Source organism: Erithacus rubecula, assembly GCF_903797595.1.
Source record: "Erithacus rubecula genome assembly, chromosome: 6".
NCBI lineage: Eukaryota > Metazoa > Chordata > Aves > Passeriformes > Muscicapidae > Erithacus > Erithacus rubecula.
Genome location: NC_136688.1, coordinates 59,848,853 through 59,875,378, shown reverse-complemented (window position 1 = coordinate 59,875,378; position 26,526 = coordinate 59,848,853). Strand labels below are relative to the sequence as shown.

Below are 26,526 nucleotides of genomic sequence, written 5' to 3'. Positions count from 1 at the left end.
GGGAGCTCATTCCTGGGGCTGCCATGTTTCCTGCTGATCCTGTCCCAGTTTTGCTGCCAGTCCCTCCTGCAGAGCTCCATGAACACATTTGAGAGCCTTAAGGATAAAAGTTCTGATATCCAGCCTGAGGATAACAATTAACAACTCTGAGGCATCAATTTGAAGTTCAAACCCTTCAGTTACATTGCCCAGTCTCTCATTCTTTTTCACCTTGGTGAGGACATCATTCAGATCTCTTTGGTTTTGGGATGTTTCAGCTTCCTGATTCCAGCCTTTGGAATGATTACATGAGTAATAACAACATTTGTTTTGCATCTGGTTCACTTTTTATCTTGTCCATTTGGATCTTTGTGCTCTGTGAAGTTTGATAATTTCTGACCTGCCCTTCCCTCTTTTTTTATGTTTTTTTTTTTTTTTTTTTCCTCTCAGTGTTCTCAGCAAACCTTTGAAATGACTGATGCTAATGGGCAGTTTTGTTTCCCATTTCTGGGTTTGTAACTTTAGGATAAGTCCCAATGCATTTAATACAATTCACTCTTTTTTTCCTCTTTCCCATTCAGAGTTCTTTCTGTCCTCCTAACCTGTTTCCCTTCTTTTGCCTCCACTTTAAAATCCCTACATTTGAGATGGAAAGGGAGGGAATTCATGCCTAAAGTCATCAGCCATACCTGGAACAGCACCAGCCCTTTCTGTTCCGTTCATTGCCCAGGGAAGCTGTGGCTGCCCCTGGATCCCTGGAATTCCCAGGAGTTGGGAATTCCTGGCTGGACTGGAGTTCCCAGAGCAGCTGTGGCTGCCCCTGGATCCCTGGAATTCCCAGGAGTTGGGAATTCCTGGCTGGGCTGGAGTTCCCAGAGCAGCTGTGGCTGCCCCTGGATCCCTGGCAGTGCCCAAGGCCAGGCTGGACACTGGGGCTGGAGCAATGGGACAGTGGGAGGTGTCCCTGCCATGGCAGGGCTGGCATTGGGGGGGATTTAAGGATTTAACCCAAACCAGTCTGGGATTGTGGGATGATGGTTCTGCTGTCCTGAGGGTTCTGAACTGGAGAAACAGAGACAGCAGCATTGTCAACTTCATTGCAAAACACTTCCCATCCAAGCCCAGCTGTTCAGAGTGACTTTAGTAACAGCACCTCAGATAAAGTCATTCTCATTCTCACCTTCTCCATAATTAGAGGCTGCTTTGGTTCAGAGAGGAATTTTTCAGGGAGTGGATCCTGGAGCACGCTCTGCCCATTGTCCCATTGATGAGACAGGAGCTGTGAATGTGTAACTTGTGTGGGGGGTACCCCATCCTTTTCCACTGCTAATCCCATTGCACCTGTCCCTTTGGCATGCAGCAGGTGCAGAGGAGAGAGGCAGCTCAGCAGAGGACACGAGGGTGATGATCTTCTCCTCGTTCCGGGACAGCGTGCAGGAGATCGCCGAGCTGCTGGCGCGGCTGCGGCCGGCCGTGCGCGCCATGAGCTTCGTGGGACACAGCAGGGGCAGGGCCAGCAGGGGCTACAGCCACAGGGAGCAGCTCCAGGTGACACTGGGCAGGGGCTACAGCCACAGGGAGCAGCTCCAGGTGACACTGGGCAGGGCCAGCAGGGGCTGCAGCCACAGGGAGCAGCTGCAGGTGACACTGGGCAGGGGCTACAGCCACAGGGAGCAGCTGCAGGTGACACTGGGCAGGGGCTACAGCCACAGGGAGCAGCTGCAGGTGACACTGGGCAGGGGCTACAGCCACAGGGAGCAGCTCCAGGTGACAATGGAACAGGGGCTACAGCCACAGGGAGCAGCTCCAGGTGACACTGAGCAGGGGCTACAGCCACAGGGAGCAGCTGGAGGTTTAAAAAGATGGAATTTTGTTGTTTTGGGTGCAGGTGAGCTGTTTTAGGGTATAGATGAGTTGTTTTGGGTACAGGTGAGTAATTTAGGGCACAGATGACTTTTTAGGGTGCAGATGAGTTTTTTAGGATACAGATGAGCTGTTTCAGGGCACAGATGATCTGTTTCAGGGCACAGATGAGCTGTTTTAGGCACAGATGATCTGTCTCAGGGCACAGATGACCTGTTTTAGGCACAGTTGAGTTTTCAGGGCACAAATGATCTGTCTCAGGGCACAGATGATCTGTCTCAGGGCACAGATGAGCTGTTTCAGGGCACAGTTGGTCTGTCTCAGGGCACAGATGGTCTGTCTCAGGGCACAGATGATCTGTCTCAGGGCACAGATGAGCTGTTTCAGGGCACAGTTGGTCTGTCTCAGGGCACAGTTGGTCTGTCTCAGGGCACAGATGAGCTGTTTCAGGGCACAGATGGTCTGTCTCAGGGCACAGATGGTCTGTCTCAGGGCACAGTTGATCTGTCTCAGGGCACAGTTGGTCTGTCTCAGGGCACAGATGAGCTGTCTCAGGGCACAGTTGGTCTGTCTCAGGGCACAGTTGGTCTGTCTCAGGGCACAGTTGGTGTGTCTCAGGGCACAGTTGGTCTGTCTCAGGGCACAGTTGGTCTGTCTCAGGGCACAGTTGGTCTGTCTCAGGGCACAGATGAGTATTTCAGGGCACCGTTGGTCTGTCTCAGGGCACAGATGAGCTGTCTCAGGGCACAGTTGGTCTGTCTCAGGGCACAGATGAGCTGTCTCAGGGCACAGTTGGTCTGTCTCAGGGCACAGTTGGTCTGTCTCAGGGCACAGTTGGTGTGTCTCAGGGCACAGTTGGTCTGTCTCAGGGCACAGTTGGTCTGTCTCAGGGCACAGTTGGTCTGTCTCAGGGCACAGATGAGCTGTCTCAGGGCACAGTTGGTCTGTCTCAGGGCACAGTTGGTCTGTCTCAGGGCACAGATGATCTGTCTCAGGGCACAGATGAGCTGTCTCAGGGCACAGTTGGTCTGTCTCAGGGCACAGTTGGTCTGTCTCAGGGCACAGATGATCTGTCTCAGGGCACAGATGAGTATTTCAGGGCACAGTTGGTGTGTCTCAGGGCACAGTTGGTGTGTCTCAGGGCACAGTTGGTCTGTCTCAGGGCACAGATGAGCTGTCTCAGGGCACAGATGGTCTGTCTCAGGGCACAGTTGGTCTGTCTCAGGGCACAGATGAGCTGTCTCAGGGCACAGTTGGTCTGTCTCAGGGCACAGTTGGTCTGTCTCAGGGCACAGATGAGCTGTCTCAGGGCACAGTTGGTCTGTCTCAGGGCACAGATGAGCTGTCTCAGGGCACAGTTGGTCTGTCTCAGGGCACAGATGAGTATTTCAGGGCACAGTTGGTCTGTCTCAGGGCACAGTTGGTCTGTCTCAGGGCACAGATGAGCTGTCTCAGGGCACAGTTGGTCTGTCTCAGGGCACAGTTGGTCTGTCTCAGGGCACAGATGGTCTGTCTCAGGGCACAGTTGGTCTGTCTCAGGGCACAGTTGGTGTGTCTCAGGGCACAGTTGGTCTGTCTCAGGGCACAGATCTCTCCACCCAGCCCGTGCCCCTGTCCCCGCAGGTGGTGCAGCGGTTCCGGGAGGGCGGCTACAACGCCCTGGTGTGCACGTGCGTGGGCGAGGAGGGGCTGGACATCGGCGAGGTGGATCTGATCGTGTGCCTGGACGCGCAGCGCAGCCCCGTGCGCCTGCTGCAGCGCATGGGCCGCACCGGCCGCCGCCGCCCCGGCCGCGTGGTGCTGCTGCTGGCGCGGGGCCGCGAGGAGAGGGTGAGTGGCAGGGCATGGGGCAGGGCATGGGGCAGGGCAGGGCATGGGGCAGGGCATGGGGCAGGGCATGGGGCAGGGCATGGTATGGGGCAGGGCAGGGCATGGGGCAGGGCATGGTATGGGGCAGGGCATGGTATGGGGCAGGGCATGGGGCAGGGCATGGCATGGGGCAGGGCATGGCATGGGGCAGGGCATGGTATGGGGCAGGGCAGGGCATGGGGCAGGGCAGGGCATGGGGCAGGGCATGGCATGGGGCAGGGCATGGTATGGGGCAGGGCAGGGCATGGGGCAGGGCAGGGCATGGGGCAGGGCATGGGGCAGGCCAGGGCATGGGGCAGGCCAGGGCATGGGGCAGGCCAGGCCATGGGGGCGTCCCAGCCCTGCTGTGGCTGACACACCTGGCAGTCCCAGCCTGGCAATCCCAGCCTGGCAATCCCAGCCCGGTAATCCCAGCCCGGTAATCCCAGTCTGGCCCGGCAATCCCAGCCCGGCAATCCCAGCCCGGCAATCCCAGCCCGGTAATCCCAGCCCAGTAATCCCAGTCTGGCCTGGCAATCCCAGCCCGGTAATCCCAGCCCAGTAATCCCAGTCTGGCCTGGCAATCCCAGCCTGGCAATCCCAGCCTGGCAATCCCAGCCCAGCCCGGCAATCCCAGCCCAGCCCATCAATCCCAGCCCAGCCCATCAATCCCAACCCAGCCCATCAATCCCAGCCCATCAATCCTAGCCTGGCAATCCCAGCCCATCAATCCCAGCCCATCAATCCCAGCCCATCAGTCCCAGCCCATCAGTCCCAGCCCATCAGTCCCAGCCCATCCATCCCAGCCCATCAATCCCAGCCCATCAATCCCAGCCCATCAATCCCAGCCCATCAATCCCAGCCTGGCCCTACCTGTGCTGCCCGAACACTCCCGGAGCGCTCAGGGCTGTGCCTGTTCCCTGAGGAGCCTGGGCAGTGCCAGCCCTGAACCTAACCCAAACCTTTCCTGAAACCCAACCCAAACCCTTTCTGAAACCCAGCTAAACCTTTCCCAAAACCCAGCTAAACCTTTCCTGAAACCCAGCTAAACCTCCCCAGCCCTTCCCAGGGTGCTGTCCCTGTCCCTGGGGATGAAGCTGCAGCTGCAGCTCTGGGTGAGTCTCTGCTCAGCCTCCCATTCACTGTCACAGGAGCCTCCAGCACAGAGCCCTGAAGTGGTTTGGGTTGGATGGGACCTCAAAGATCTCCAGTGCCACCCCTGCCATGGCAGGGACACCTCCCACTGTCCCAGTGTCCAGCCTGGCCCTGGGCACTGCCAGGGATCCAGGGGCAGCCACAGCTGCTCTGGCAATCCCAGCCCAGCCAGGAATTCCCAATATCCCACCCATCCCTGCCCTCTGGCAGTGTCCCATTCCCTGTGTCCTGTCCCTCCAGCCCTTGTCCCCAGCCCCTCTCCAGCTCTCCTGGATCCCTTTAGGTGCCCTCAGCTCTCCCTGGACCCTTCTCCTCTCCAGGTGGGCACCCCCAGCTCTCCAGCCTGCCTTGTCACCAAACTGAAGCTCAGAGGTTCCAGGTTTTTCCAGGGCTGCAGAGGAGGGTGTGGGGCTGGGAGGGGACACTGGGGGTGCTGCTGGTGGCCCTGGCCCCTGGGGCTGGTGACACTGCTGGCACTCAGAGCTGGCTTTGGTGGCCCCTCCTGCGTGTGAGGATGAGAGATCAGCTTAGGTGCAAATCCCCTTAGGCTGGGCCTGCAGCCCATCATTAATCACTGAGCACAGACTGTCCTATCCATGTGCCACTGGCACTGTGCTGGGAGTGGGGAGCCCAGCACAGCTGGGCCAGCTCAGCCACAGCCTGCAGGGCAGGGCAGGACTGGGCTGGACTGGGGCAGGATTGGGCTGGGGCAGGGCTGGGCAGGGCTGGGGCAGGATTGGGGCAGGACTGGGCAGGACTGGGCTGGGGCAGGACTGGGCTGGGGCAGGGCAGGGGCAGGATTGGGGCAGGACTGGGCAGGACTGGGCTGGGGCAGGGCAGGGGCAGGACTGGGCAGGGCAGGGGCAGGACTGGGCAGGACTGGGCTGGGGCAGAATTGGGGCAGGATTTGGGCAGCACTTGGGCAGGATTGGAGCAGGATTTGGGCAGCACTTGGGCAGCATTTGGGCAGCATTTGGGCAGCATTTAGGCAGGACAGGCTGGGCACTCCCTGCTCCCATCACTGTTGAAAGGCAGTGCATGCCATTAAACCCAAGATCTGTCTAAATCAATTGTAAACCCAAAATTTCAGACTCTGGGTGTTATTTCACTTACTCCAGTCTATGCTCTAGCTCTGGCTGGGATTTGGAGGTGGCAGGGATTTAATTCTGAATGAGACTGCAAAGAATCCTCCCTGAGGGAAAAAAAGTTTCCCCTTTGAAGGGATGAGAGTTAAAATGATAAACCTGAGTAGAGGTTGTAAATAGATATTTTCTCATGCTGCTCACAGAGGCTGGTGACTATTGAAAGCTCTGCTCTGTAATGGGATATAAAATAGTCCCTTAAATTCCTTGGAGCTTCACTTAAGCAGCTGGATTACTGTGTTGTCCAGATTTTCTCAGATATCTTTGAAGCAGAACCTCCCCCCAGGTAGAACAGCCATTATATATATATATTTTTTTTAATCTCGAGGTCAGGAAGTAAGTTTAATTGCAAACCAATATTACCTTGGTTGGTTTGTTTGTTTTTTCTTAAGGGTGTTTTTTGGGGTTGTTGTTGGGTTTTTTTAAATTTAGCAGAACTGGAAAAAGACTCAATGTGGAGATTCTTCCCTCTTCCTTAAATAATTGTCCCTGTATGAATTTATGGGGATTTGTTTGGGGATTTGATTTTTTTTCTGGGGTTTTTTTTTTGGGTTTTTTTTTTTTTTTAATGTGTGGCTTTTTTTTACCTTTGTTTTAGTTTTGGGATTTTTATTTTGTTTGTTTTGTTTTGTTTAATTTTGGGGTTGTTTAATCAAACCACTTGGGTCAGTACATGGTGAGCAGGAATTTCCTTGCTGTGAGCTCAGTGTTCATTCTGTGGCTCCCACGTGTTCCCAGGCCCCTAGAGCTGCTGGGATGGGGCTGGGGGTGTCCCCTGGGGTTTGGGGTGTCCCATGGAACAGCTGGGATGGGGTTTGGGGTGTCCCCTGGGGTTTGGGGTGTCCCATGGAACAGCTGGGATGGGGTTTGGGGTGTCCCAGGCAAGCCCAGGGGAGGGAAAAGCCACCAAAGTCCCAACTCTGTGCTGCTGTTAATTTGATAACATTTTTCTGCCATAAAGCACTGGGGTTTAAATGTTCTAGGATTTCTTGGGGTGCCTGAGGGGTTGATCAGAGGGGGGCAGCTTTTCCTGAGGGAGCAGCTTCCTTGCCCTGGGATGATCTCTGCCAGCCCAGCTGCCCCCCTGGCACTCAGGGGGTCTCACAGGCTTTGGGGGCACAGCACAAAACCTCCTTGGGTTCCAGGTGTCCCAGTCTGGGGTTTCTCCTCTGCCCCAAGATCCCCCCAGAGGGACATGAGGTGGTTCAAACCCTGGTTCTCTCTGAAGCAGCCAAAGAGAGATTGCTGGAGATGGTTTTCTCTTGTTCCAAGGATTGTTTATTGTTTCTTATCTCAGGCACCTTTAGCCTGGCCAGCAGGGTCTGCTCAGCCTGGCACCCATGGTGGGATCTGCCTGCTGAGGGCAGGGCTGATCTTAGAGAGTTTGTACTACGTGTTACATGTTTACAAAATGTTCCCAATACAATACAATTTTATTAAATGGCCCAGCCCTGACCCCATCCAATCCAAGAGTGCCAACGTGTCACCCAGCATGGATGACAGGGAGAAGAAGGAGGAAAAGGTGTCCACCCCCCAAATTCTCCATCTTGGCCACCTGTCCCTTATCATAAACATCCAAAAAACCCTATTTATCTACGTTTTAACAATCTAATTTACACTTCACTAATTTTGGCAGCTTGTTTCCATTCTCCTTGTGCTGACAACTTCCCCCAGGGGTTGGAATTCAGCACCTGTGACACCAGGGTCTCACTCAGAGTCTTTGAGACCCTCACCAGGGGGGTTTTGTGACCCCCAAGGAGGCCAGGGGGACACCCTGGGCTCCCACACCAGAGGCAGCTCCAGCTTCTCTCCTCACTTTCCCCAGTGGTTTCTCCATTGCACAATGAAGGGAGTGTAATTAAAAGGACTCAGAGCACTCATGACATCAACAAATCATCTTTGGCCTTTTTTCATTTTGCTGGAGCTCCTTTCCCTGTTTCTGATGTAATCTAATTGACATCATCCCTGTATCAGTGGCAGATTGTCACTTCCCCCAGGCGAGGGCTGTGCCTGCTTCTGGTCCATTCAAAAACCCCAAACCAAACAACACCTTGCCGAGGGAACAGAAAATAATGAGCAACCCCACAGACACCCAGGTGTTCTTTTAATTTGGATCAAAAGCTGTGAAGGAACAATCAATCAGCAGATGATTTATCTATTCACCTTCTCTTTCAGACCTACAACCAAAGCCAGTGTAACAAAAGGACCATCAACAAAGCCATTTCAGGGAACAAAACCCTGCGTTTCTACCAGCACAGCCCACGGATGGTTCCAGAAGGCATCAACCCCCAAGTGCACAAAATGTTTATCACTGCTGAAAAGGAGGAGCCCAGGGTGCTTTCCAAAGGGAGGAGGTGCAGCTCCCTGCAGCACAGATCTGCTCTCTCTGCCTGTGGCCCTGGTAAGAGGATTATGGTGCTTGCAGCACCTGCAGCCTCTCTCCTGGGGCTCTGCAGGGTCACTCTGGCAGCTCAGGGCTTTTCCTCACAGCTCTGCCCTCCTCATCCCTTATCTTTCTCCCTGGACCCACTGAAGGTCAGAAGCTCCAGCTGCAGGCAGAGGCAGATGCTCATCACAGAATTTCAGTCTGGAGTGGGGTGGAAGGGCAGGGACCTTCCCCTGGCCCAGGCTGGCCACAGCTGCTCTGGGCATCCTGCCTTTGTAAGTGACAGTGAAACAGAAATGCTTGAAAAGGAAGGATTTTGGTGTGAGGAGAAGGAGAAATCAAGGGTAGGATAGTTATGAGTTGTGCAGATCTCTTGGAGGAAAATTAGGAAAATTCTCTTGGAGGCTTTTTAGCTGATGCAGTTCAGTGGCATGGGAGTGTTCAGAAAGCTGAACACAATCCTGAGATAGGAAAAAGAGTTACTTTTTACAAATACCTGGGAATTTCCATGTTCCATCTCCATGTCAGTGCTCTCTGTAAAGACCAACAGCAGGTTGGGAAAGCCTTGGGACACTTCTTATTTCTGATTCAACAGACACAGCAGCTGGCAAACAACCAGAGCACAACATGGAGTGAAAAGAATCATTTTGGAGCATTTGTTGGTCTGTCCTAGAACAGAGAAACGAGCAGGGAGGGCACACAGCAAATGCTGATGCTGGGAGTGTTGCTGCTCTGGGACAGCTCTGCAGGGCTGGAACTGCCCAGAGCCTTTGGTGGGAGCCACATCTGGAGCAGCTCCCCAGGGCTGGGGCTCTGGGAACCCAAGGGTGGCCAGGGCAGGTCCCCAGGATCCCCAGGGTGCCAGGGCATTGTCCCCAGGTGCCAGGACATTGTCCCCAGGGTGCCAGGGCATTGTCCCCAGGGTCCCCAGGGTGCCAGGGCGGGTCCCCAGGGTGCCAGGACATTGTCCCCAGGGTGCCAGGGCTCAGTGCCCCTGCTGCAGCCAGGCCTGGCCTGTGCAGGTCACTGAGCACCAGCCTTGTGTGGAATCCCTTCACTGGGGCTGCTCCTGATTTCAGTGTCACTCATGATGAAGCCCAAGAGAGGACAAAGAAAGGAGTTGTTTTTCTCATTTTCTCTGCATTTCAGTGCCCATTCCCAGGATATCAGGGGTGAAGCTGGCAGCCCTGGGTGAGCTGGGTGTGCTCTTATCTCTGCTCTCTTGTTGGGCTCCAGTCCATTCTCAGCTTTCCCCAGGCAGAAGCTGTCATGGGATGGGTTATCATGGGAATTTCAGGCATTCTCCTCATTTTCTTGTCAGAATAAATACAGCCGTGGAACCATTTAGGCTGGAGAGCCCCAGCCCTTCCCCAGCCCTGCCCCCTGTCCCCCAGTGCCACCTCCAAGGGCAGTGGATCCCCAGCAATGGGACTCCAGCCCTGCCCTGGGCACTTCCATGAAGAAATTCCTGCCCAAGTCCAGCCTGAACCTTCCCTGGCACAGCCTGAGGCCATTTCCTCTGCTCCTCTCACTCATTACCTGAAAGATTATACATTTCTGTTCTTCTTCATGTGATCCAATTTCTGTTAATTTTACACCCCTCTTTCACTCTTGTTTTTTAGCTCCAGGAGGATCCATGTCTTGTGCTGCCCCCTCATTAACCAAGTGTGTCCTTCACTTTTCAGAGCTCTCCTTCAAAAAGTGCAGCCAAAAAATCCATTTACTCTGTGACCCTCTTACATAATATCTTGTATTTTAAGATTCTTTTTCTCTCTGATTTTTGGGTTTTGTTGTTTAGGAGGTTTTTAGGAGTTTGCTAAAGTGAGGAGCATGTTAATGTTGTTGTTCCTGGGAGCTGAATCTCATTTCAATCTACCACTAACTCCTTTTTCTTTTTGCTTTTGTCCAGATGAAATCTCATTTTCTCCATTCTTTGTGGTTCTCCACCATTCATCCACTCCCTCCTTTCACACTGATCAGTTTTGGGTCATCAATAACTGTGGGTTTTGTTTGATTTTACAGTTTCATGTTATTTCTATGTTTGCTGCTTTTATCCTAATGATGATGGGTTTTTTTGATTTTTAGCATTCCCAACATTACCTGCTTTGGTGTTTAGTCCTCTGTGGGCTTTTCATGCCTTTCCAGTTGCCTGTAGCTAATTCTTGCTCTCTTCCCACTTCAAGAACCATGAAAATACCTCAGTTCTGGAGAAAAACAAGGCAAATAACCTGGATCATTTGAAAGCTGTTTGTGTGGCAGGGCCTGGCATCCCTAAGTGGGAATGTTCTGTGGGATAATCACCTGTGGGATAGCCCCAGCTGCTTCCCAAGGAGGGGAGAGGCTGTGCCAGGACTGCAGGACAGGGAGAATCCCAGCCTGGATCCAAACAGCCTGATCACCTCCCTGGATGTTTGTGTTCTCCTGCACTCCTGTTTGCCCAGCTCCCTCTTTGTGCCTGGGGAGTGTTCTGGGAATTGTGTGTGCCCTGCCTGGCAGGGTGACCATGGAAAAGCTGGGATCAGGGATCAGGGATCAGCTGTGTCTGTCCCAGGGTGACCATGGATCAGCTGGGATCAGGGATCAGCTGTGTCTGTCCCAGGGAGCACCATGGATCAGCTGGGATCAGGGATCAGCTGTGTCTGTCCCAGGGTGACCATGGATCAGCTGGGATCAGGGATCAGCTGTGTCTGTCCCAGGGAGCACCATGGATCAGCTGGGATCAGGGATCAGCTGTGTCTGTCCCAGGGTGACCATGGATCAGCTGGGATCAGGGATCAGCTGTGTCTGTCCCAGAGCGACCATGGATCAGCTGGGATCAGGGATCAGCTGTGTCTGTCCCAGGGAGCACCATGGATCAGCTGGGATCAGGGATCAGCTGTGTCTGTCCCAGGGTGACCATGGATCAGCTGGGATCAGGGATCGGCTGTGTCTGTCCCAGAGTGACCATGGATCAGCTGGGATCAGGGATCAGCTGTGTCTGTCCCAGGGTGCACCATGGATCAGCTGGGATCAGGGATCAGCTGTGTCTGTCCCAGGGAGCACCATGGATCAGCTGGGATCAGGGATCAGCTGTGTCTGTCCCAGGGTGACCATGGATCAGCTGGGATCAGGGATCAGGGATCAGCTGTGTCTGTCCCAGGGAGCACCATGGATCAGCTGGGATCAGGGATCAGCTGTGTCTGTCCCAGGGTGACCATGGATCAGCTGGGATCAGGGATCAGCTGTGTCTGTCCCAGGGTGACCATGGATCAGCTGGGATCAGGGATCAGCTGTGTCTGTCCAGGGTGACCATGGATCAGCTGGGATCAGGGATCAGCTGTGTCTGTCCCAGGGTGACCATGGATCAGCTGGGATCAGGGATCAGCTGTGTCTGTCCCAGGTGACCATGGATCAGCTGGGATCAGGGATCAGCTGTGTCTGTCCCAGGGTGACCATGGATCAGCTGGGATCAGGGATCAGCTGTGTCTGTCCCAGGGTGACCATGGATCAGTTGGGATCAGGGATCAGCTGTGTCTGTCCCAGGGTGACCATGGATCAGCTGGGATCAGGGATCAGCTGTGTCTGTCCCAGGGTGACCATGGATCAGTTGGGATCAGGGATCAGCTGTGTCTGTCCCAGGGAGCACCATGGATCAGCTGGGATCAGGGATCAGCTGTGTCTGTCCCAGGGTGACCATGGATCAGCTGGGATCAGGGATCAGCTGTGTCTGTCCCAGGGTGACCATGGATCAGCTGGGATCAGGGATCAGCTGTGTCTGTCCCAGGGTGACCATGGATCAGCTGGGATCAGGGATCAGCTGTGTCTGTCCCAGAGAGCTGGAGCACAGCCCTGAGGCTGCTGTTCCCAGCTGGGGCTGGATGGCAGCAGGTCCTCACAGAGGGAGAGCCCCAGGCTGCCAGAGCAGCTGGAGCCTTGGGACACCAGGGTGGGACTGTGGGGTGGGTGCGTGGGTGGACTTTGGGGGTGCCTTCCCACTCGGGGTATTCCTGTGATCCCTGTGGGTCCTTTCCCACTCAGGATATTCCTGATCCTGTGATCCCTGGGGGTCCCTTCTCAGGATATTCCTGATCCTGTGATCCCTGTGGGTCCCTTCTCAGGATATTCCTGATGCTGTGATCCCTGGGGGTCCCTTCCCATTTGGGATATTCCTGATCCTGTGATCCCTGGGGGTCCCTTCCCATTTGGGATATTCCTGATCCTGTGATCCCTGGGGGTCCTTTCCCACTCAGGATATTCCTGATCCTGTGATCCCTGGGGGTCCCTTCTCAGGATATTCCTGATCCTGTGATCCCTGTGGGTCCCTTCTCAGGATATTCCTGATCCTGTGATCCCTGTGGGTCCCTTCTCAGGATATTCCTGATGCTGTGATCCCTGGGGGTCCTTTCCCATTTGGGATATTCCTGATCCTGTGATCCCTGGGGGTCCCTTCCCATTTGGGATATTCCTGATCCTGTGATCCCTGGGGGTCCCTTCCCACTCAGCATTCCATGATTCCAAATGCTTCTCTGAGAATTATTAATTTCCTTTTCCTTCAAGTCTCTTTTTTCCCCCTCTCCCAGGTCCTTGGCCTGGGTGTTATCTCTTCAGGAATGTGACATCTCCCACACTGGAGTCAGAAATTCTTCACAGCAGTGTTGATCTGGGATTTTTTAGTGTGTCCTGAAGAAGTTTTGGTTCATTTTTCCAGTTTTGCTGAGCAGGACACGAGCAGGGCTCTGCACTCAGGGTTTGCTCTTGCAGCTCCTGGCAGCTGGAATTGAGCCCTCCAGGCTGATTCCTCTTCTGTGGCATTAATTCCCAAAAGAGATTCACCCCAAATCTTGTGTGCACAGACTCTGGCAAATTACCTTCATTATTTTTCTCCCAGCTTCACACACCTGGCCTAAAACAATCACATTCTCAACTGTGATTCTTTGGAATCCCTTCCCACCCAGGGCTGTTTAAGGGATTTACCATTATTTGGGATAGTGATTTATATTTGTGTATGTTTGTGTGCTGCCCACCCCCCCCCCCCAAAAAAAAAACCTGTTTAATGATATTTATCCATATAAATCATTAACACTGTCTGGATGCTTCTCCCTGGTTTCAGATTCTCTGGTTGTGGCTCAGAGAAGATGTTTTGTTGGTTTTTTTTGTGCCTGGTGCCACACCAGGTTCTTTATTCTGTGCACCCCTTTTCCTACTGCAGGTAACATTTTCCTGTTGTTTTTTTTCCTCCATAGGCCAAAAACAAATGAACTCCCATGAGAGCTGGTCCTTGTCACCTGAGGAGTTTGAAAAATGGGACAGACTCTACAGGATTAAGGAAAGTGATGGGATAGAGGAGCCAGTACTGCCTCGAGCTCACTTTGAAACCTTAGAGAACCTGGAAGAAACACCAGTGAGTTCCCTGCAATGTTCATTATTTGACACAAGCCCTGAAGGGTGCTGGAAATAGCAGAGTTAACTCTGGATTCTCTGCTACAAAAATGCCTTTTTGAGATTTACATGTGGGTTTTGGGGGTTAAGAATTTAGAAATTGGATATTTGAAATGATTTTGAGGCTGGGTCTGTAAGTAAAAAGTTAGGTCTGTAAATTAAAAGTTGGGTCATAAATCAAAAATACATTAGGGAATCTCAATATCCATTAAGTTCTGCTCCTGTTTTTAGGAATTCCATGCAGGGTGCTGTATTGACAGTCCCAGGATGGTTTGCTCTAAAGGAACCTTAAACCCACCTCATTGCACCCCTGCCCTGGGCACCTTCCCCAGCCCAGGCTGCTCCTGACACTTTTATTTCAGCCCAGACTCGCAGCTGTGACACGGTTAAAGTGTTTGCCTGCATTTGCTGGGCTGGCAGGGCTCTCTGGCAGTGCCTTGCAGAGTGTCCTTTGTGCAGCTTGTCCCGCAGGGCCCCGGGGGGCTCAGGCTGCTGTCCCTGGGCGAGTGGAGCCTGTGGCAGAGCCAGCCCCTGCCCACCGCCCTGGTGCAGCACTCGGATCGTTGTCACCTCTTCATCGGGGCCATGCAGAGGATGGAGCTCATCAGGCACCGGCAGGTAAGCAGCTGCCCCGGGGCTCAATGCACAGATAGAGCAGTTTAAAAAGAATGAAATTTAAAAAAACACAGTAATTGTGGAATGAATGATGGGAATTTAATCGTGTTTCAATGTGTGCTGTGCTGTGATTCCTCATATTTTCCATAGAAAAAGTGTTTCCCTACACGGGAGAAAACCCCACCCTTAAACCAGTTTAATGGATTCCAGTATCACTGTGTGACAGAATGACATTAAATACAAGAGCTCCAAAGGCCAGGGGGCAAAGCCACCAAGGGGGATCAGAGCTACTCCAGGAATTGGGAAGAGTTTGGGACTGTGTGCACATCAAAAACATCCCAGCAAAGTCATGCAGGAGCTCATGTGTTACAGGGGATTTGTGTTTTGAACTAAAAAGCAAACTGTTCCTAAGAATTAAGGGATAAGAGGAGCTAAGCCAAACAAACAGGGATGGAGTTGGGAATGGATTTGGGAGGTGGGAATTTTGGTTTCTGACAGGGATGGATGCAGCAATCCCTCTGGAAGGCACAGGCAGGTGGGTGCAGAGATGGATGGAGGTTTCACTGGTTCCCCAGGTTATTTTTCCCTCCAGCTGAGCTCCCCAAATGTTGCCTTTCAGCACGTGGAAGTTTTTTAGGTCATCAGAAGCTGTTGCTAAGCTGCCAGAGTTTCCTGAATAACAGCAGGACTAATCGAGGGGGAGAATGGAGACATTGTAGTTGTGCTCCTTGCCCAGGGTGTGAGAGGAGGCTGGAACAGACCTGGCCAGCTCAGCAAAGCTTCTCCATCCCAGAGCATTCCTGACTGCCCTGAGACCCCTGTGCCCACTGGGGGCAGGGGAGAGGGAAGGGAAGGAGGGACGGAGCAGGGATGGAGCAGGAGTGGAGCAGGAATGGAGCAGGGATGGAGCAGGAATGGAGCAGGGATGGAGCAGGAGTGGAGCAGGGATGGAGCAGGAGTGGAGCAGGGATGGAGCAGGGATGGAGCAGGGATGGAGCAGGGATGGAGCAGGGATGGAGCAGGAGTGGAGCAGGGATGGAGCAGGGATGGAGCAGGAGTGGAGCAGGGATGGAGCAGGAGTGGAGCAGGAGTGGAGCAGGGATGGAGCAGGAGTGGAGCAGGGATGGAGCAGGGATGGAGCAGGAGTGGAGCAGGAGTGGAGCAGGGATGGAGCAGGAGTGGAGCAGGGATGGAGCAGGGATGGAGCAGGGATGGAGCAGGGATGGAGCAGGAGTGGAGCAGGGATGGAGCAGGGATGGAGCAGGGATGGAGCAGGAGTGGAGCAGGGATGGAGCAGGAGTGGAGCAGGGATGGAGCAGGATGGAGCAGGAGTGGAGCAGGAGTGGAGCAGGGATGGAGCAGGAGTGGAGCAGGGTATGGAGCAGGGATGGAAGGCAGGAGTGGAGCAGGAGTGGAGCAGGGATGGAGCAGGAGTGGAGCAGGGATGGAGCAGGGATGGAGCAGGAGTGGAGCAGGGATGGAGCAGGAGTGGAGCAGGGATGGAGCAGGAGTGGAGCAGGGATGGAGCAGGGGTGGAGCAGGGATGGAGCAGGAGTGGAGCAGGGATGGAGCAGGAGTGGAGCAGGGATGGAGCAGGGATGGAGCAGGGATGGAGAGGGATGGAGCAGGGGTGGAGCAGGGATGGAGCAGGAGTGGAGCAGGGATGGAGCAGGAGTGGAGCAGGGATGGAGCAGGAGTGGAGCAGGAGTGGAGCAGGAGTGGAGCAGGAGTGGAGCAGGAGTGGAGCAGGGATGGAGCAGGGGTGGAGCAGGGATGGAGCAGGGGTGGAGCAGGGATGGAGCAGGGATGGAGCAGGGATGGAGCAGGGGTGGAGCAGGAGTGGAGCAGGGATGGAGCAGGGATGGAGCAGGAGTGGAGCAGGGATGGAGCAGGGATGGAGCAGGGATGGAGCAGGGATGGAGCAGGAGTGGAGCAGGGATGGAGCAGGAGTGGAGCAGGGATGGAGCAGGGGTGGAGCAGGGATGGAGCAGGAGTGGAGCAGGGATGGAGCAGGAGTGGAGCAGGGATGGAGCAGGGGTGGAGCAGGGATGGAGCAGGAGTGGAGCAGGGATGGAGCAGGGGTGGAGCAGGGGTGGAGCAGGGATGGAGCAGGAGTGGAGCAGGGATGGAGCAGGAGTGGAGCAGGGGTGGAGCAGGGGTGGAGCAGGGATGGAGCAGGAGTGGAGCAGGGATGGAGCAGGAGTGGAGCAGGGATGGAGCAGGGGTGGAGCAGGGATGGAGCAGGGATGGAGCAGGAGTGGAGCAGGAGTGGAACAGGGATGGAGCAGGGGTGGAGCAGGGGTGGAGCAGGAGTGGAGCAGGGGTGGAGCAGGAGTGGAGCAGGGATGGAGCAGGAGTGGAGCAGGGATGGAGCAGGAGTGGAGCAGGGATGGAGCAGGGGTGGGAAGGTGCCCCCTGAGCCCCCCTCGTGCCCCAGTGTGAGAGTTCAGAGGTGCAGCTGTGGAGTTTCCTCACTTAGGGGAGGGATCCTGCCAGGGTGTCCCTGGTGTGCCCAAAGTGTCCCCAGGAGCACAGGGGGTGACACAAGGCCCAGCACTCACCACTGGAAAATCCCAGGGAGAAGCAAAGCTCTGGCAGGCTGGAGCCAGCACAGTTTAAACTTCAGGGACTCCTGGGCTCTTTCCTACCCTGAACCAGCTGGTGCAGCCCAGGGACACCAAAACTGTCCCAGAGAAAGGGGAGATGCAGCTTTGTGCTGATGGGATCAGTGAGAGTTTCATTGACATTCCTGGGAGGCACTGACACTGTCCCAAGGCTGGGGAGTTCCCACTGGGATCCAGAACCTTCCCTTGGGGAGGAGAAGGGTCCAGGGAGAGCTGAGGGCACCTAAAGGGATCCAGGAGAGCTGGAGAGGGGCTGGGGACAAGGGATGGAGGGACAGGACACAGGGAATGGGACACTGCCAGAGGACAGGGATGGCTGGGATATTGGGAATTCCTGGCTGGGCTGGGATTGCCAGAGCAGCTGTGGCTGCCCCTGGATCCCAAGGCCAGGTTGGACAGTGGGAGGTGTCCCTGCCCATCCAGGGGTGCCTCTGGAGGGGATTTTAGGTCCTTTCCAGCCTTTCCCTGATTGGTTTTCTTGGCTGTGCCCCAGGTTCTGCTATAAATATTCCAGGGCTGATCACCCCCAGCTGATCTGGCTGACGTTGGTTCATGAGCACAGGGGTTTAACACCAACACAGGACAAATCTCCTTCCTAAAATACCCACAGAGGGAACCTCACACCAGCTGTATTGAGGCTCCTCTTACTGGGGGATAAAACATAAAATCAGAGAAATCCTTATTTGAATGTGAATAACCAAATGATCTGGAAATTTCTGCTGAATTATTTCCTGGGCAGAATTTCACTCAAAGATTTGTCATGACTTAATACCAGCCAGCACAAGAAGTGTTTGTGTGGGTTTTTGGATGCTTTTTATTAGAGAAGCACTTCACTCATGTGTGGCTTTCTTTTCCTTGCATTCATTCAGTGATTCAAGAAGTTTGTATTTTGTATTATTGCTTTAAAAAATTTAAAGGCTTTTTCTAAATAGATGAAGTGATTGCCCAAAAATTATATTTCTTAAAATCTTAGAGAAGAAGTTGGCCTGGTCAAAAGAAAATAAAAAAGCCAAAGAAGTCCCAGAAGTGACCCCTGGAAAAGGCAGATCCAGCCAAGCCTTTAATGCCCCAGGGGCTTTATTGCTGCAGCAACACCTGTGGGGCAATGGGGGATTTACTGCCAGGGGGATTCTTGGTGCAAAATGGGAACAAATCAAGTTCTCCTTCTGCAAAAGAATTCAATCTCTTTGGAGCATTTTTTGCAAATCCAAGTGTGCTGTTTGGAAGTCAGGCTGGGCAGAGCAATCCTTTCAGTGAGGGTGATATTTGTCCAGGTTTCCCAGGAAATTTGGTGTTTTCAGCCAACTGGGCCTTTTTTCTCAGAATGCAAAGGTAAAAATGGTTCAAGTAAGGACAATGAGATGGTTTTATCTGGGTATTTTAGACCCTCACTGCCAGTAAATTCTCTCTGATTAAAATCCTCCTCTGAGATGTGTCAAAAGTTCTGGTTCCAGAGAAGGTGGAAGGGTTTGGGCTGGTTTTTAGGGTGAGGTGCCAGGGAGCCCCAAAATCTCATCTCTCCAATTAAAGTAGTTCCTTTGAATTGCTTTTTCTGATCTTTTGGGTTTAGGGGAATTTTTGGAGTGCAGCATTAGCTGGGAGCAGGGCTGGGTTAAGGAGCTGCAGGTGCTTTCCTGGCCCTGGGGTTGTGCTGCCAGTGGGAACAGAGGGATTGGGGAGTGGGGCTGGATGTTCCTGCAGCTCCTTCCCACCCCACATTTCCATGGACCCATGGCCTCAGCCTCCAGCTCTGCCAATGCTGAACAGAGAGACACCCAAGCACTAAATGGGATTGTTATTATGGGATGCTGGAGTGGTTTGGGTTGAGGGACCCCAAATCCCCCCCTGCCATGGCAGGGACACCTCCCATGGCCCTGGGCACTGCCAGGGATCCAGGGGCAGCCACAACTGCTCTGGCCACCCTGATTTATTTCCTGATGTTCTTGAGCATCACCTCTTCAGCCTCTTTTCCATATTTGCCAGGGCACATACCCTGCATTTTGTCATCATCTATCTTTTTAGGGACCTTTGGCTGTTTTTATTGGGTGGCAGAAAGCAAAACCCAAGGGAATGAGCAGATCCATGAAAAAATGTGATGATGCCATTAGGGAGAGAATTATCTCAGTTTGGTAGAAGGACTTTGGGGTTTCTGTGTCCTTCAGGCTTCTTCCATGACTCAACTAAATAAACTTTTAAAAATCGTCTCCTGTAAGACACTTAAACCTCCAAAACCAAGTTTTTGACAGTGCTTCTTCCCCTGAAGTGTGTTCTGGAACAGGGATTGATTCTACTGCTCATTCAGCAGTTCCTGGAAGGGGTGATGAGTAAATGAGTAAATGGTTATTGTGAGCCCTGGGACAGGAGCAGGGCACTCACAGGGCACCAGAACTGGGGGAGCTTTGGGCACTGATCTCTGGTGCTGCAGCAAAGCAGCAGTTTGGCTAAAACATGGAAAATATGGTCAGAAAAAATTCCTGGGATCACAGAAAGGTTTGGGTTGGGAAGGAGATCCCAGCCCTGGAGGAGAGGGTGAATGGGGAGGGTTTGAGGAGCCAGAACACCCCAAACAGCCCAAAGGGGGAATTCTGCAGGTTAACTCAGGCTTCCATTAAAGAATTCTAATTGTTAACAATCCACATTGTGGCTGTCTGCAGATTTATCTTCAATTTTCAGATAGCAACATCACCAGGTTCTTATCAGGCAGGTGAATCTTGATAGAAAATGTGCATCCAAAGCAGCTTCTGAGGGGAGAGGGGGTAATTCCAATTTTGGTACTTGATGCCTTAAATTTAAAAACTGGCAAACAGAATGGGTATAATTACCCATTAACATGTAATTACCCATTAACAGAATGGATATATTTCCATACTGAAAATGAAAACTTGAATATGCTGTTTCCTTTTCTGTTCCTATTTTCTATGCTAAAATACATTTTGTTTTTTGAAATGAATCAGTGACTCCAGGCAGGGTCACTGATTGAGCTCAATAATCTCAGAGTGATGCTGTTCTGCTCCTGACCTATTTTCTGAGGAGCTGGTACACCCTGGAGCCCTCTGGGGCAGAGGGGAGCTGAGCAGGTAATTTAAGGTTCCACAGGCCAAAATGTGCTAATTCCAAATGTGCCCCTGCAGGGCCTGAGCATGAAGTGCCTGGCTGGGGCACAGCACCCAGGAGAAAGTGTTTGCAGTGGGGCTGTGCTGGGTGCCTGATCCTGGAAAGTGGAGCAGTTACACAACCCAGAGCCCAAGCAGCTCTTCAGCTCTGGCCTAGATGCTAAATTTGGCTGCTGGGCTGTTCCTGGCCCCAGCAGCACTGCCAGGCTCCCTGGGGCTCTCAGGGGGTGTGCAGGGACATTCCTGGGAAATCTGCTGCTGATCCTGCTGCTGGGGGAGAATCCCACAGTCCCAGGCTGGTTTGGGGGAGAATCCCACAGTCCCAGATGCTTTGGGGGGAGAATCCCACAGTCCCAGATGCTTTGGGGGAGAATCCCACAGTCCCAGATGCTTTGGGGGAGAATCCCACAGTCCCAGATGCTTTGGGGGAGAATCCCACAGTCACAGGCTGCTTTGGGGGGAGAATCCCACAGTCCCAGATGCTTTGGGGGGAGAATCCCACAGTCCCAGATGCTTTGGGGGGAGAATCCCACAGTCCCAGATGCTTTGGGGGAGAATCCCACAGTCCCAGATGCTTTGGGGGGAGAATCCCACAGTCCCAGGCTGGTTTGGGGGAGAATCCCACAGTCCCAGATGCTTTGGGGGGAGAATCCCACAGTCCCAGATGCTCTGGGGGAGAATCCCACAGTCCCAGATGCTTTGGGGGGAGAATCCCACAGTCCCAGATGCTCTGGGGGAGAATCCCACAGTCCCAGATGCTTTGGGGGGAGAATCCCACAGTCCCAGATGCTTTGGGTGGAGAATCCCACAGTCCCAGATGCTCTGGGGGGAGAATCCTACAGTCCCAGATGCTTTGGGGGGAGAATCCCACAGTCCCAGATGCTTTGGGGGGAGAATCCCACAGTCCCAGATGCTTTGGGGGGAGAATCCCATAGTCCCAGATGCTCTGGGGGGAGAATCCTACAGTCCCAGATGCTTTGGGGGGAGAATCCCACAGTCCCAGGCTGGTTTGGGTTGCAGGGACCTTCAATCCCATCCCATTCCCACCCAGGGACACCTCCAGAGCCCCAGGCTGGATTGGAGGTTGATTGGATTGGAGGTTATAGTTGGAGTTGAGAGGTTTTGGGGCTTGTAGTTTGAGTTTTGGGTTTGTAAGTTTTGGAGGTTGGAGTTAGATTTGGGTTTGTATGTTTTGGGGTTTGATGAGTTTGAGGTTTGTAGGTTTTGGGATTGTACTGTGGTTAATTTTTGTTTTTTAGGTCATGGGGTTTGTACTGTGGTTAATTTTGGGTTTGTAGGTCTTGGGGGTTGTATTTTGATTGGGTTTGGGAGTTGGAGTTTGGAGGGTTTGGGGGTTGTGGTTTGAGTGTTGGGTTTGTAGGTTTTGGAGTTTTGGGGTTTGATGGGTTTGGGGTTTGTAGGTTTGAGGTTTGTAGTTTGATGGGTTTGGGGTTTGTGAGCTTGGGGGATTGTATATTGATTGGTTTTGAGTTTGTGGGTTTGAAGCTTGGTTAGGTTTAGGTTTGGGAGTTGTAGTTTGATTGGTCTGTAGGTTTGGGGGTTGTATTTCAGTTAATTTTGGGTGGCAGGACAATATTAGCCAAGCCTGCTCAGGCTGCATTCTCAGAATGTGTGGGGTGGGCAGGACAGCTCCTCCTCCTGTTTCACTCTGTTCTGGGGTTTGGCAGCTAATTAATCCTTAATCCATTTAATTTCTGTCTTGTTTGTGTAATGCTGAATGCCTGAATTGAGCCCTTGTGCAAGGGGCAGCTGCTCCTGGATAAACCCAAACAGACCCTTCTCACCCTGCTCTGGTCCCCCCAGTGCTCCCTCTGCTCAGCTGGCACCTGGGCACTGGGCTGGAACCAGGTTTGCTGTTCCTCTTGGGTTCCAGACACAGAATTCCATGTCTCGAGTCTGTTCTGAGCAGGAGAGGGAATTACTGAACCTGCCAGATCAAAATCATCCTTTGAGCCCCTTGGGACAAATCTTTTCCTCTCTGTTTCTGTGAACCTTCTCCTAAGGCAGCTGCTGTGGTCTGGGGATCTCCTGGAGATCTTCAGTTTAAAAATTCAGACTTGCAGTTTCTTTGGGTATCTTCACAAGTGGATGGTTTAAGCATCAGCATCTCTGTGAAACTGGTGTTGAAATGATGATGGTGATTAATGACAGTATCTGTTAATGGTGCAGTTTGCTTTGCCTGCTGCAAGCACAGAGGATCCCAAACACTGTTAGGGATCAATCACTGAATTCCTGTGAGGTGGCTTTGGCTCCTGCTTCCTGAAATGCCTTCAGACAAGCCAGTCTGATTGCAAAAGTCGTTTTTCTCACCCTCTGTAAAGGTACCTCGTGTAACTGCAGGGATTAAGGAGTCCAGGCATTCACCTGCCTGAACTGCCAAAAAATAATTGTTCTGTTCAGATCCTACCTGTGCAGGCCCACTGTGCTTTTCCCAAGTGTGTGTGTAACAGCGTGCTTGCCTTTTGAACAGCAGATTTATAGTTACCCATGAAAAATGAATTCAGATGTGAGGGGATTTCTCCAGGGGGGCAAAGCCTCTGTCCCTGTTTGAGCTGTGTCTGTGCTAAGCCGTGCCTGTGTCCCCAGGGAGACTGCAGCTATGAGCAGGAGCTCCAGCCTCACCTGCAGATGGAGGATGTGCATGTTCCAGGGGCCAGCAGGCTCCTCTGCAGCTCCAGCCCCCCCGGCAAGCAGAGAGCTGGCTGCTCCAGGAGGCAGCTGGCCAAGGCACAGCCCAGAGCATTCCCTGCTGAATGGGGTGATAATGGCAGCGAGTTCTTCAGCACCTTTAAACTCACCAAAGGCAAGGCTCCCCGGAGGGCTCCTGGGCCCGGGGAGGAAGGGCCTGTGCTGCCCCAGGACCCTCCAGCCTCTCCCTCAGCACCAGGGCTGCCTCTGGATGCACACTCTGACCTGGGCAGTGACAAGGACGAGGGGCTGGAGGTGACTTTTGACTTAAATGCATTCACTGACCTGTGTGACAGCAGTGCCAGCCCTGCCAGCCCAGCAGCACAGGAAAGCAGCCCTGCAGGGGAATCCTGTGGGAGGATCCAGGGGGATTCAGGCTATGAGACATCCCCCGTGCCCTCGGGGCTGTTTTATCTCCCTGAATCCTGCAGGGACTCCCTGACACTCCTGGCACCACCCCAGGAGCCCCCAGGGCTGCAACGAGCATTTTCCCAGGTGCAAAGGCTCCTGTCCCAGTGCCCTCCCTCTGGGGATGAGCTGCAGGCTTTGGAGAGCATGGTGAGAGATGAAGGAACAAGATCTCCCTGCCCAGAAGTTCTCCCTGATGGTCACTCAGAGGACAGCATCCCCCCCTCGCCCCCAACACCTGATCCTTCACTGCTGCCCCTGCACAGCCCCAGAGGGACAGTTCCCAGGGAATTCTGTGCCTCAAGAAGTCCCTGCTTGTCCAAAGCTGAGTCATCCACCAAGGCTGCTGCAGTTGGAGAGGAGCAGCTCTGGAGTGACAGCCTGGATGGCCTGTTTGACAGCCAGGAATTCCCTGAAACCCCAGAGAAGGCTCCAGGCATGAGGCACCCCCTGACAAACAGCCCTTCAAAGGAGCCTCCCAGGGACACAGGAGAGGCCCTTGGAGCTGCTGAGGAGCAGAGTCTCCACTTGTTTGAGGATGAGGCTGGTGAGGCCATGGCAGGGGGCAGCCCCAGGAGCACTGAGGCTGCAGCTGGGGCAGGGAGAGAGGCAGCCAGGGAGCAGCCCTGGGGCAGGGCCATGGCAGCAGCAGGGGATGAGCCCTGGCACTGCTCCCAGGAGCTCTTCTCTGTCACCTTCGACCTGGGCTTCTCCCTCGAGGCCAGTGGGGATGAGAGCTCTGAGGAGAGCAGCAGTGCTGCCCACCCCACCCTGAACGGGGCTGAACCCCCAGGGGATGCAGAAATATCCCTGGGGGATGGCCCCGGGCTGGAATCCTCACCAGGATGGGGCTGGAGAAGGGCCATGTCCACATCCCTGTCACTGCAGAGCAGGGAAGGGAGCAAGGCAGCTCCTGCTGCAGGGCCTGTCCTCAGTTCAGGGGTCAGCAGAGTGGGAAGGGACCCCCCTGAACCTTTGCCTTCAGCACTTCTCACCCCAACGAGCAGGAAGGGAGTGAACATCAAAGCTGTCAAAAGAATTCCTATGAAAGTCTTCTCCAGCCCCAGGGAGCAAATTCCAGAGGTGCCTCCTGGAGGTGAAGGCAAAGAAAGCCCTTGGGGGCAGAACTTTGGGAGATCAGCCATGGATTGCCCTTCAGGAAGGACAGGGGACCTGGAGGACACCACAGCCCCTGGGAGTCCTGCTGCAGGTAGGGAATGTGCTGGGGTGGGGGTTAGACCTTCATGGCAGGACACAGGATCCAGTGTCCTTGGGATCCTCCTCTGCTTGTGTGCCTGAGGTGGAAGGTTGAAAGGAAGGGGAGTAATGGCTGTGATGCTGCAGTTGGGTCAATGAGGGGACATTCCTGTGTCTGTCCCTCCAGCCCTTGTCCCCAGTCCCTCTCCAGCTCTCCTGGAGCCCTCCAGGCCCTGCCAGGGGCTCTGAGCTCTCCCTGGACCCTTCTCCTCCCCAGGTGAGCACCCCCAGCTCTCAGCCTGGCTCCAGAGGGTTCCAGAGCTCCGTGCCTCTCTGGCTTTGATGTTTGCATCTCCCATCCCTGCTGTCACAGGCATTTGTGTCACAAAGTGCTGCCACAGCTCTGCTCCTGCTCAACTTTTAACAGCTTCTTCTCTTGGTTTCCTGCTTCTCTTGCCTTCCTCTGCCTCTGCTGCCTGGGGTAATCACTTCCCCCCAGGGCTCTGCAGGGAAGCAGGATTTATTGTCCATCCCAGCTGGAGATGATCTCTTCTGATTAACAAGGCTGAAGAGAACAATATTTGCCCTGTACATCAATAAATAATCTCCTTTGGAGGTGCTATTCTGAGAGGCAGGGTTTGATTGCTCAGCTGTAACTAAATTGTGTTGGGAACTGTGCACTTCTGGTGGATGTTGTTTATTCTGTTTTCTGCAGGACCCAGCAGTGACAGCGAGGAAGAGATCATTTTCCAGAGAAAAAACAGGAAAAAAAAGAATGTTTTGAAGTCTCCTGATGTGAGTGTTAGAGAAAAAAATTAGCCAAGAGAAGCAAAGTGACAATTGAAGCAGCAGAACACAAACCCTGTGTGCACTGATGTTTTCTGTCCCCCCAGGGGATGGAGGAGAGCGACCTGGAGCCCCCAGCCCAGCTGAGCAGGAAACGGCCCCTGAGCCTGGTCAGCAGAGACATGGCACAGAAACCAGGGACACTCACCCTGCTGCCCTCAATTCCTGCCCTGGGCCCACACTGCACAGCATCCCACCCTGCTCTGGGTTGGAGGGAGGTTAAATCCCCCCCAGTGCCCCCTGCCATGGCAGGGACACCTCCCACTGTCCAGCCTGGCCTTGGGCACTGCCAGGATTGGGGCTTTGATCACTTTGGAGTTGTTGTTTGGCACTGAAACATTGTAAAGTGCAGGAAGGGTGAAACAACCTGCCTGCCACAAAGCTTTGAACTAGAAAAAGCAAATTCATGGCACATTTGACCTGGTGTTTCTTCCAAATCCCGTTTTTGTGTCCTGTTAGTGGAGGTGTCCCTGCCCATGGCAAAGGTGTTGCTGCCTGGAAAGGCTGAGCTGGAACAGAGACCAGGCAGAGCAAAAGGAATAAAATCAGTTTTTATTGAAAGGATTCACCTTGGGCAGTGCAAGAGCCCAGCCAGGGCTGCCCCAAATCAAACCCCAGATGGATCCTGGTCATGAGTTTTACACTTTTCTAAGTTTTGGTTCATCTTGGGGTCAATTGTCCAACCACAGCCCCAGGATGTGAAGTCTCAGTTCCTGGATTGGCCTTTCCCCTTTTCCCTTTTCCCTTTTCCCTTTCCCTTTTCCTTCTGATTTTTGGGTGCTGGGTGTCCTGGATTCTCCAGCTGGGAAGGGATTGTTTTCTCCAACCACCCAGTGAACAGAACTCACATGAAGTTCCAGAGTTGCACACCAGGCAGCAGAGTCTGAACAATATCAAAGCTCAGCCCCAAGGCAGGGGTGGCACTGGAGGAGCTTTATGTCCCCTCCCACCCCCCAGGCTGGGGTTAGTGGCTGTGTGGGGCTGTGTGCTGTCCCTGCTCACTCTGTGTGTTCCCTTTGCAGTCAGACCCATCCAGTGAGGACAGTGGGGGCTTCCAGGGGGGCAGGAGCAGCTGCAGGGCCAGGGGCAGGCCCCGGGCAGGAGGGGCCAAGCGCCCGCGGCTCAGGGGCACGGGCACAGCCCAGGTGGGTGCCACTGATGGGGCTGCAGCTGCAACCTGGGGCTGGGGCTCTGTCCCACAGCAGCTCCTGGGAGCTGGGGAC

The 26,526-nt window shown here is 53.7% G+C and overlaps 1 protein-coding gene across 1 annotated transcript in view; it reads left to right on the top strand.

Moving 5' to 3' along the window:
* FANCM (FA complementation group M) overlaps positions 1–26,526 on the top strand; it is a 58,738-nt gene that overhangs the window by 25,085 nt on the left and 7,127 nt on the right. The window contains exons 9-17 of the mRNA XM_079307888.1: positions 1,340–1,527; positions 3,466–3,672; positions 8,163–8,388; positions 13,596–13,753; positions 14,263–14,409; positions 22,751–24,470; positions 25,173–25,252; positions 25,351–25,413; positions 26,326–26,448. Of these exons, the coding sequence (XP_079164014.1) occupies positions 1,340–1,527; positions 3,466–3,672; positions 8,163–8,388; positions 13,596–13,753; positions 14,263–14,409; positions 22,751–24,470; positions 25,173–25,252; positions 25,351–25,413; positions 26,326–26,448 (2,912 nt within the window). The remainder of the gene's footprint in view (positions 1–1,339; positions 1,528–3,465; positions 3,673–8,162; positions 8,389–13,595; positions 13,754–14,262; positions 14,410–22,750; positions 24,471–25,172; positions 25,253–25,350; positions 25,414–26,325; positions 26,449–26,526) is intronic.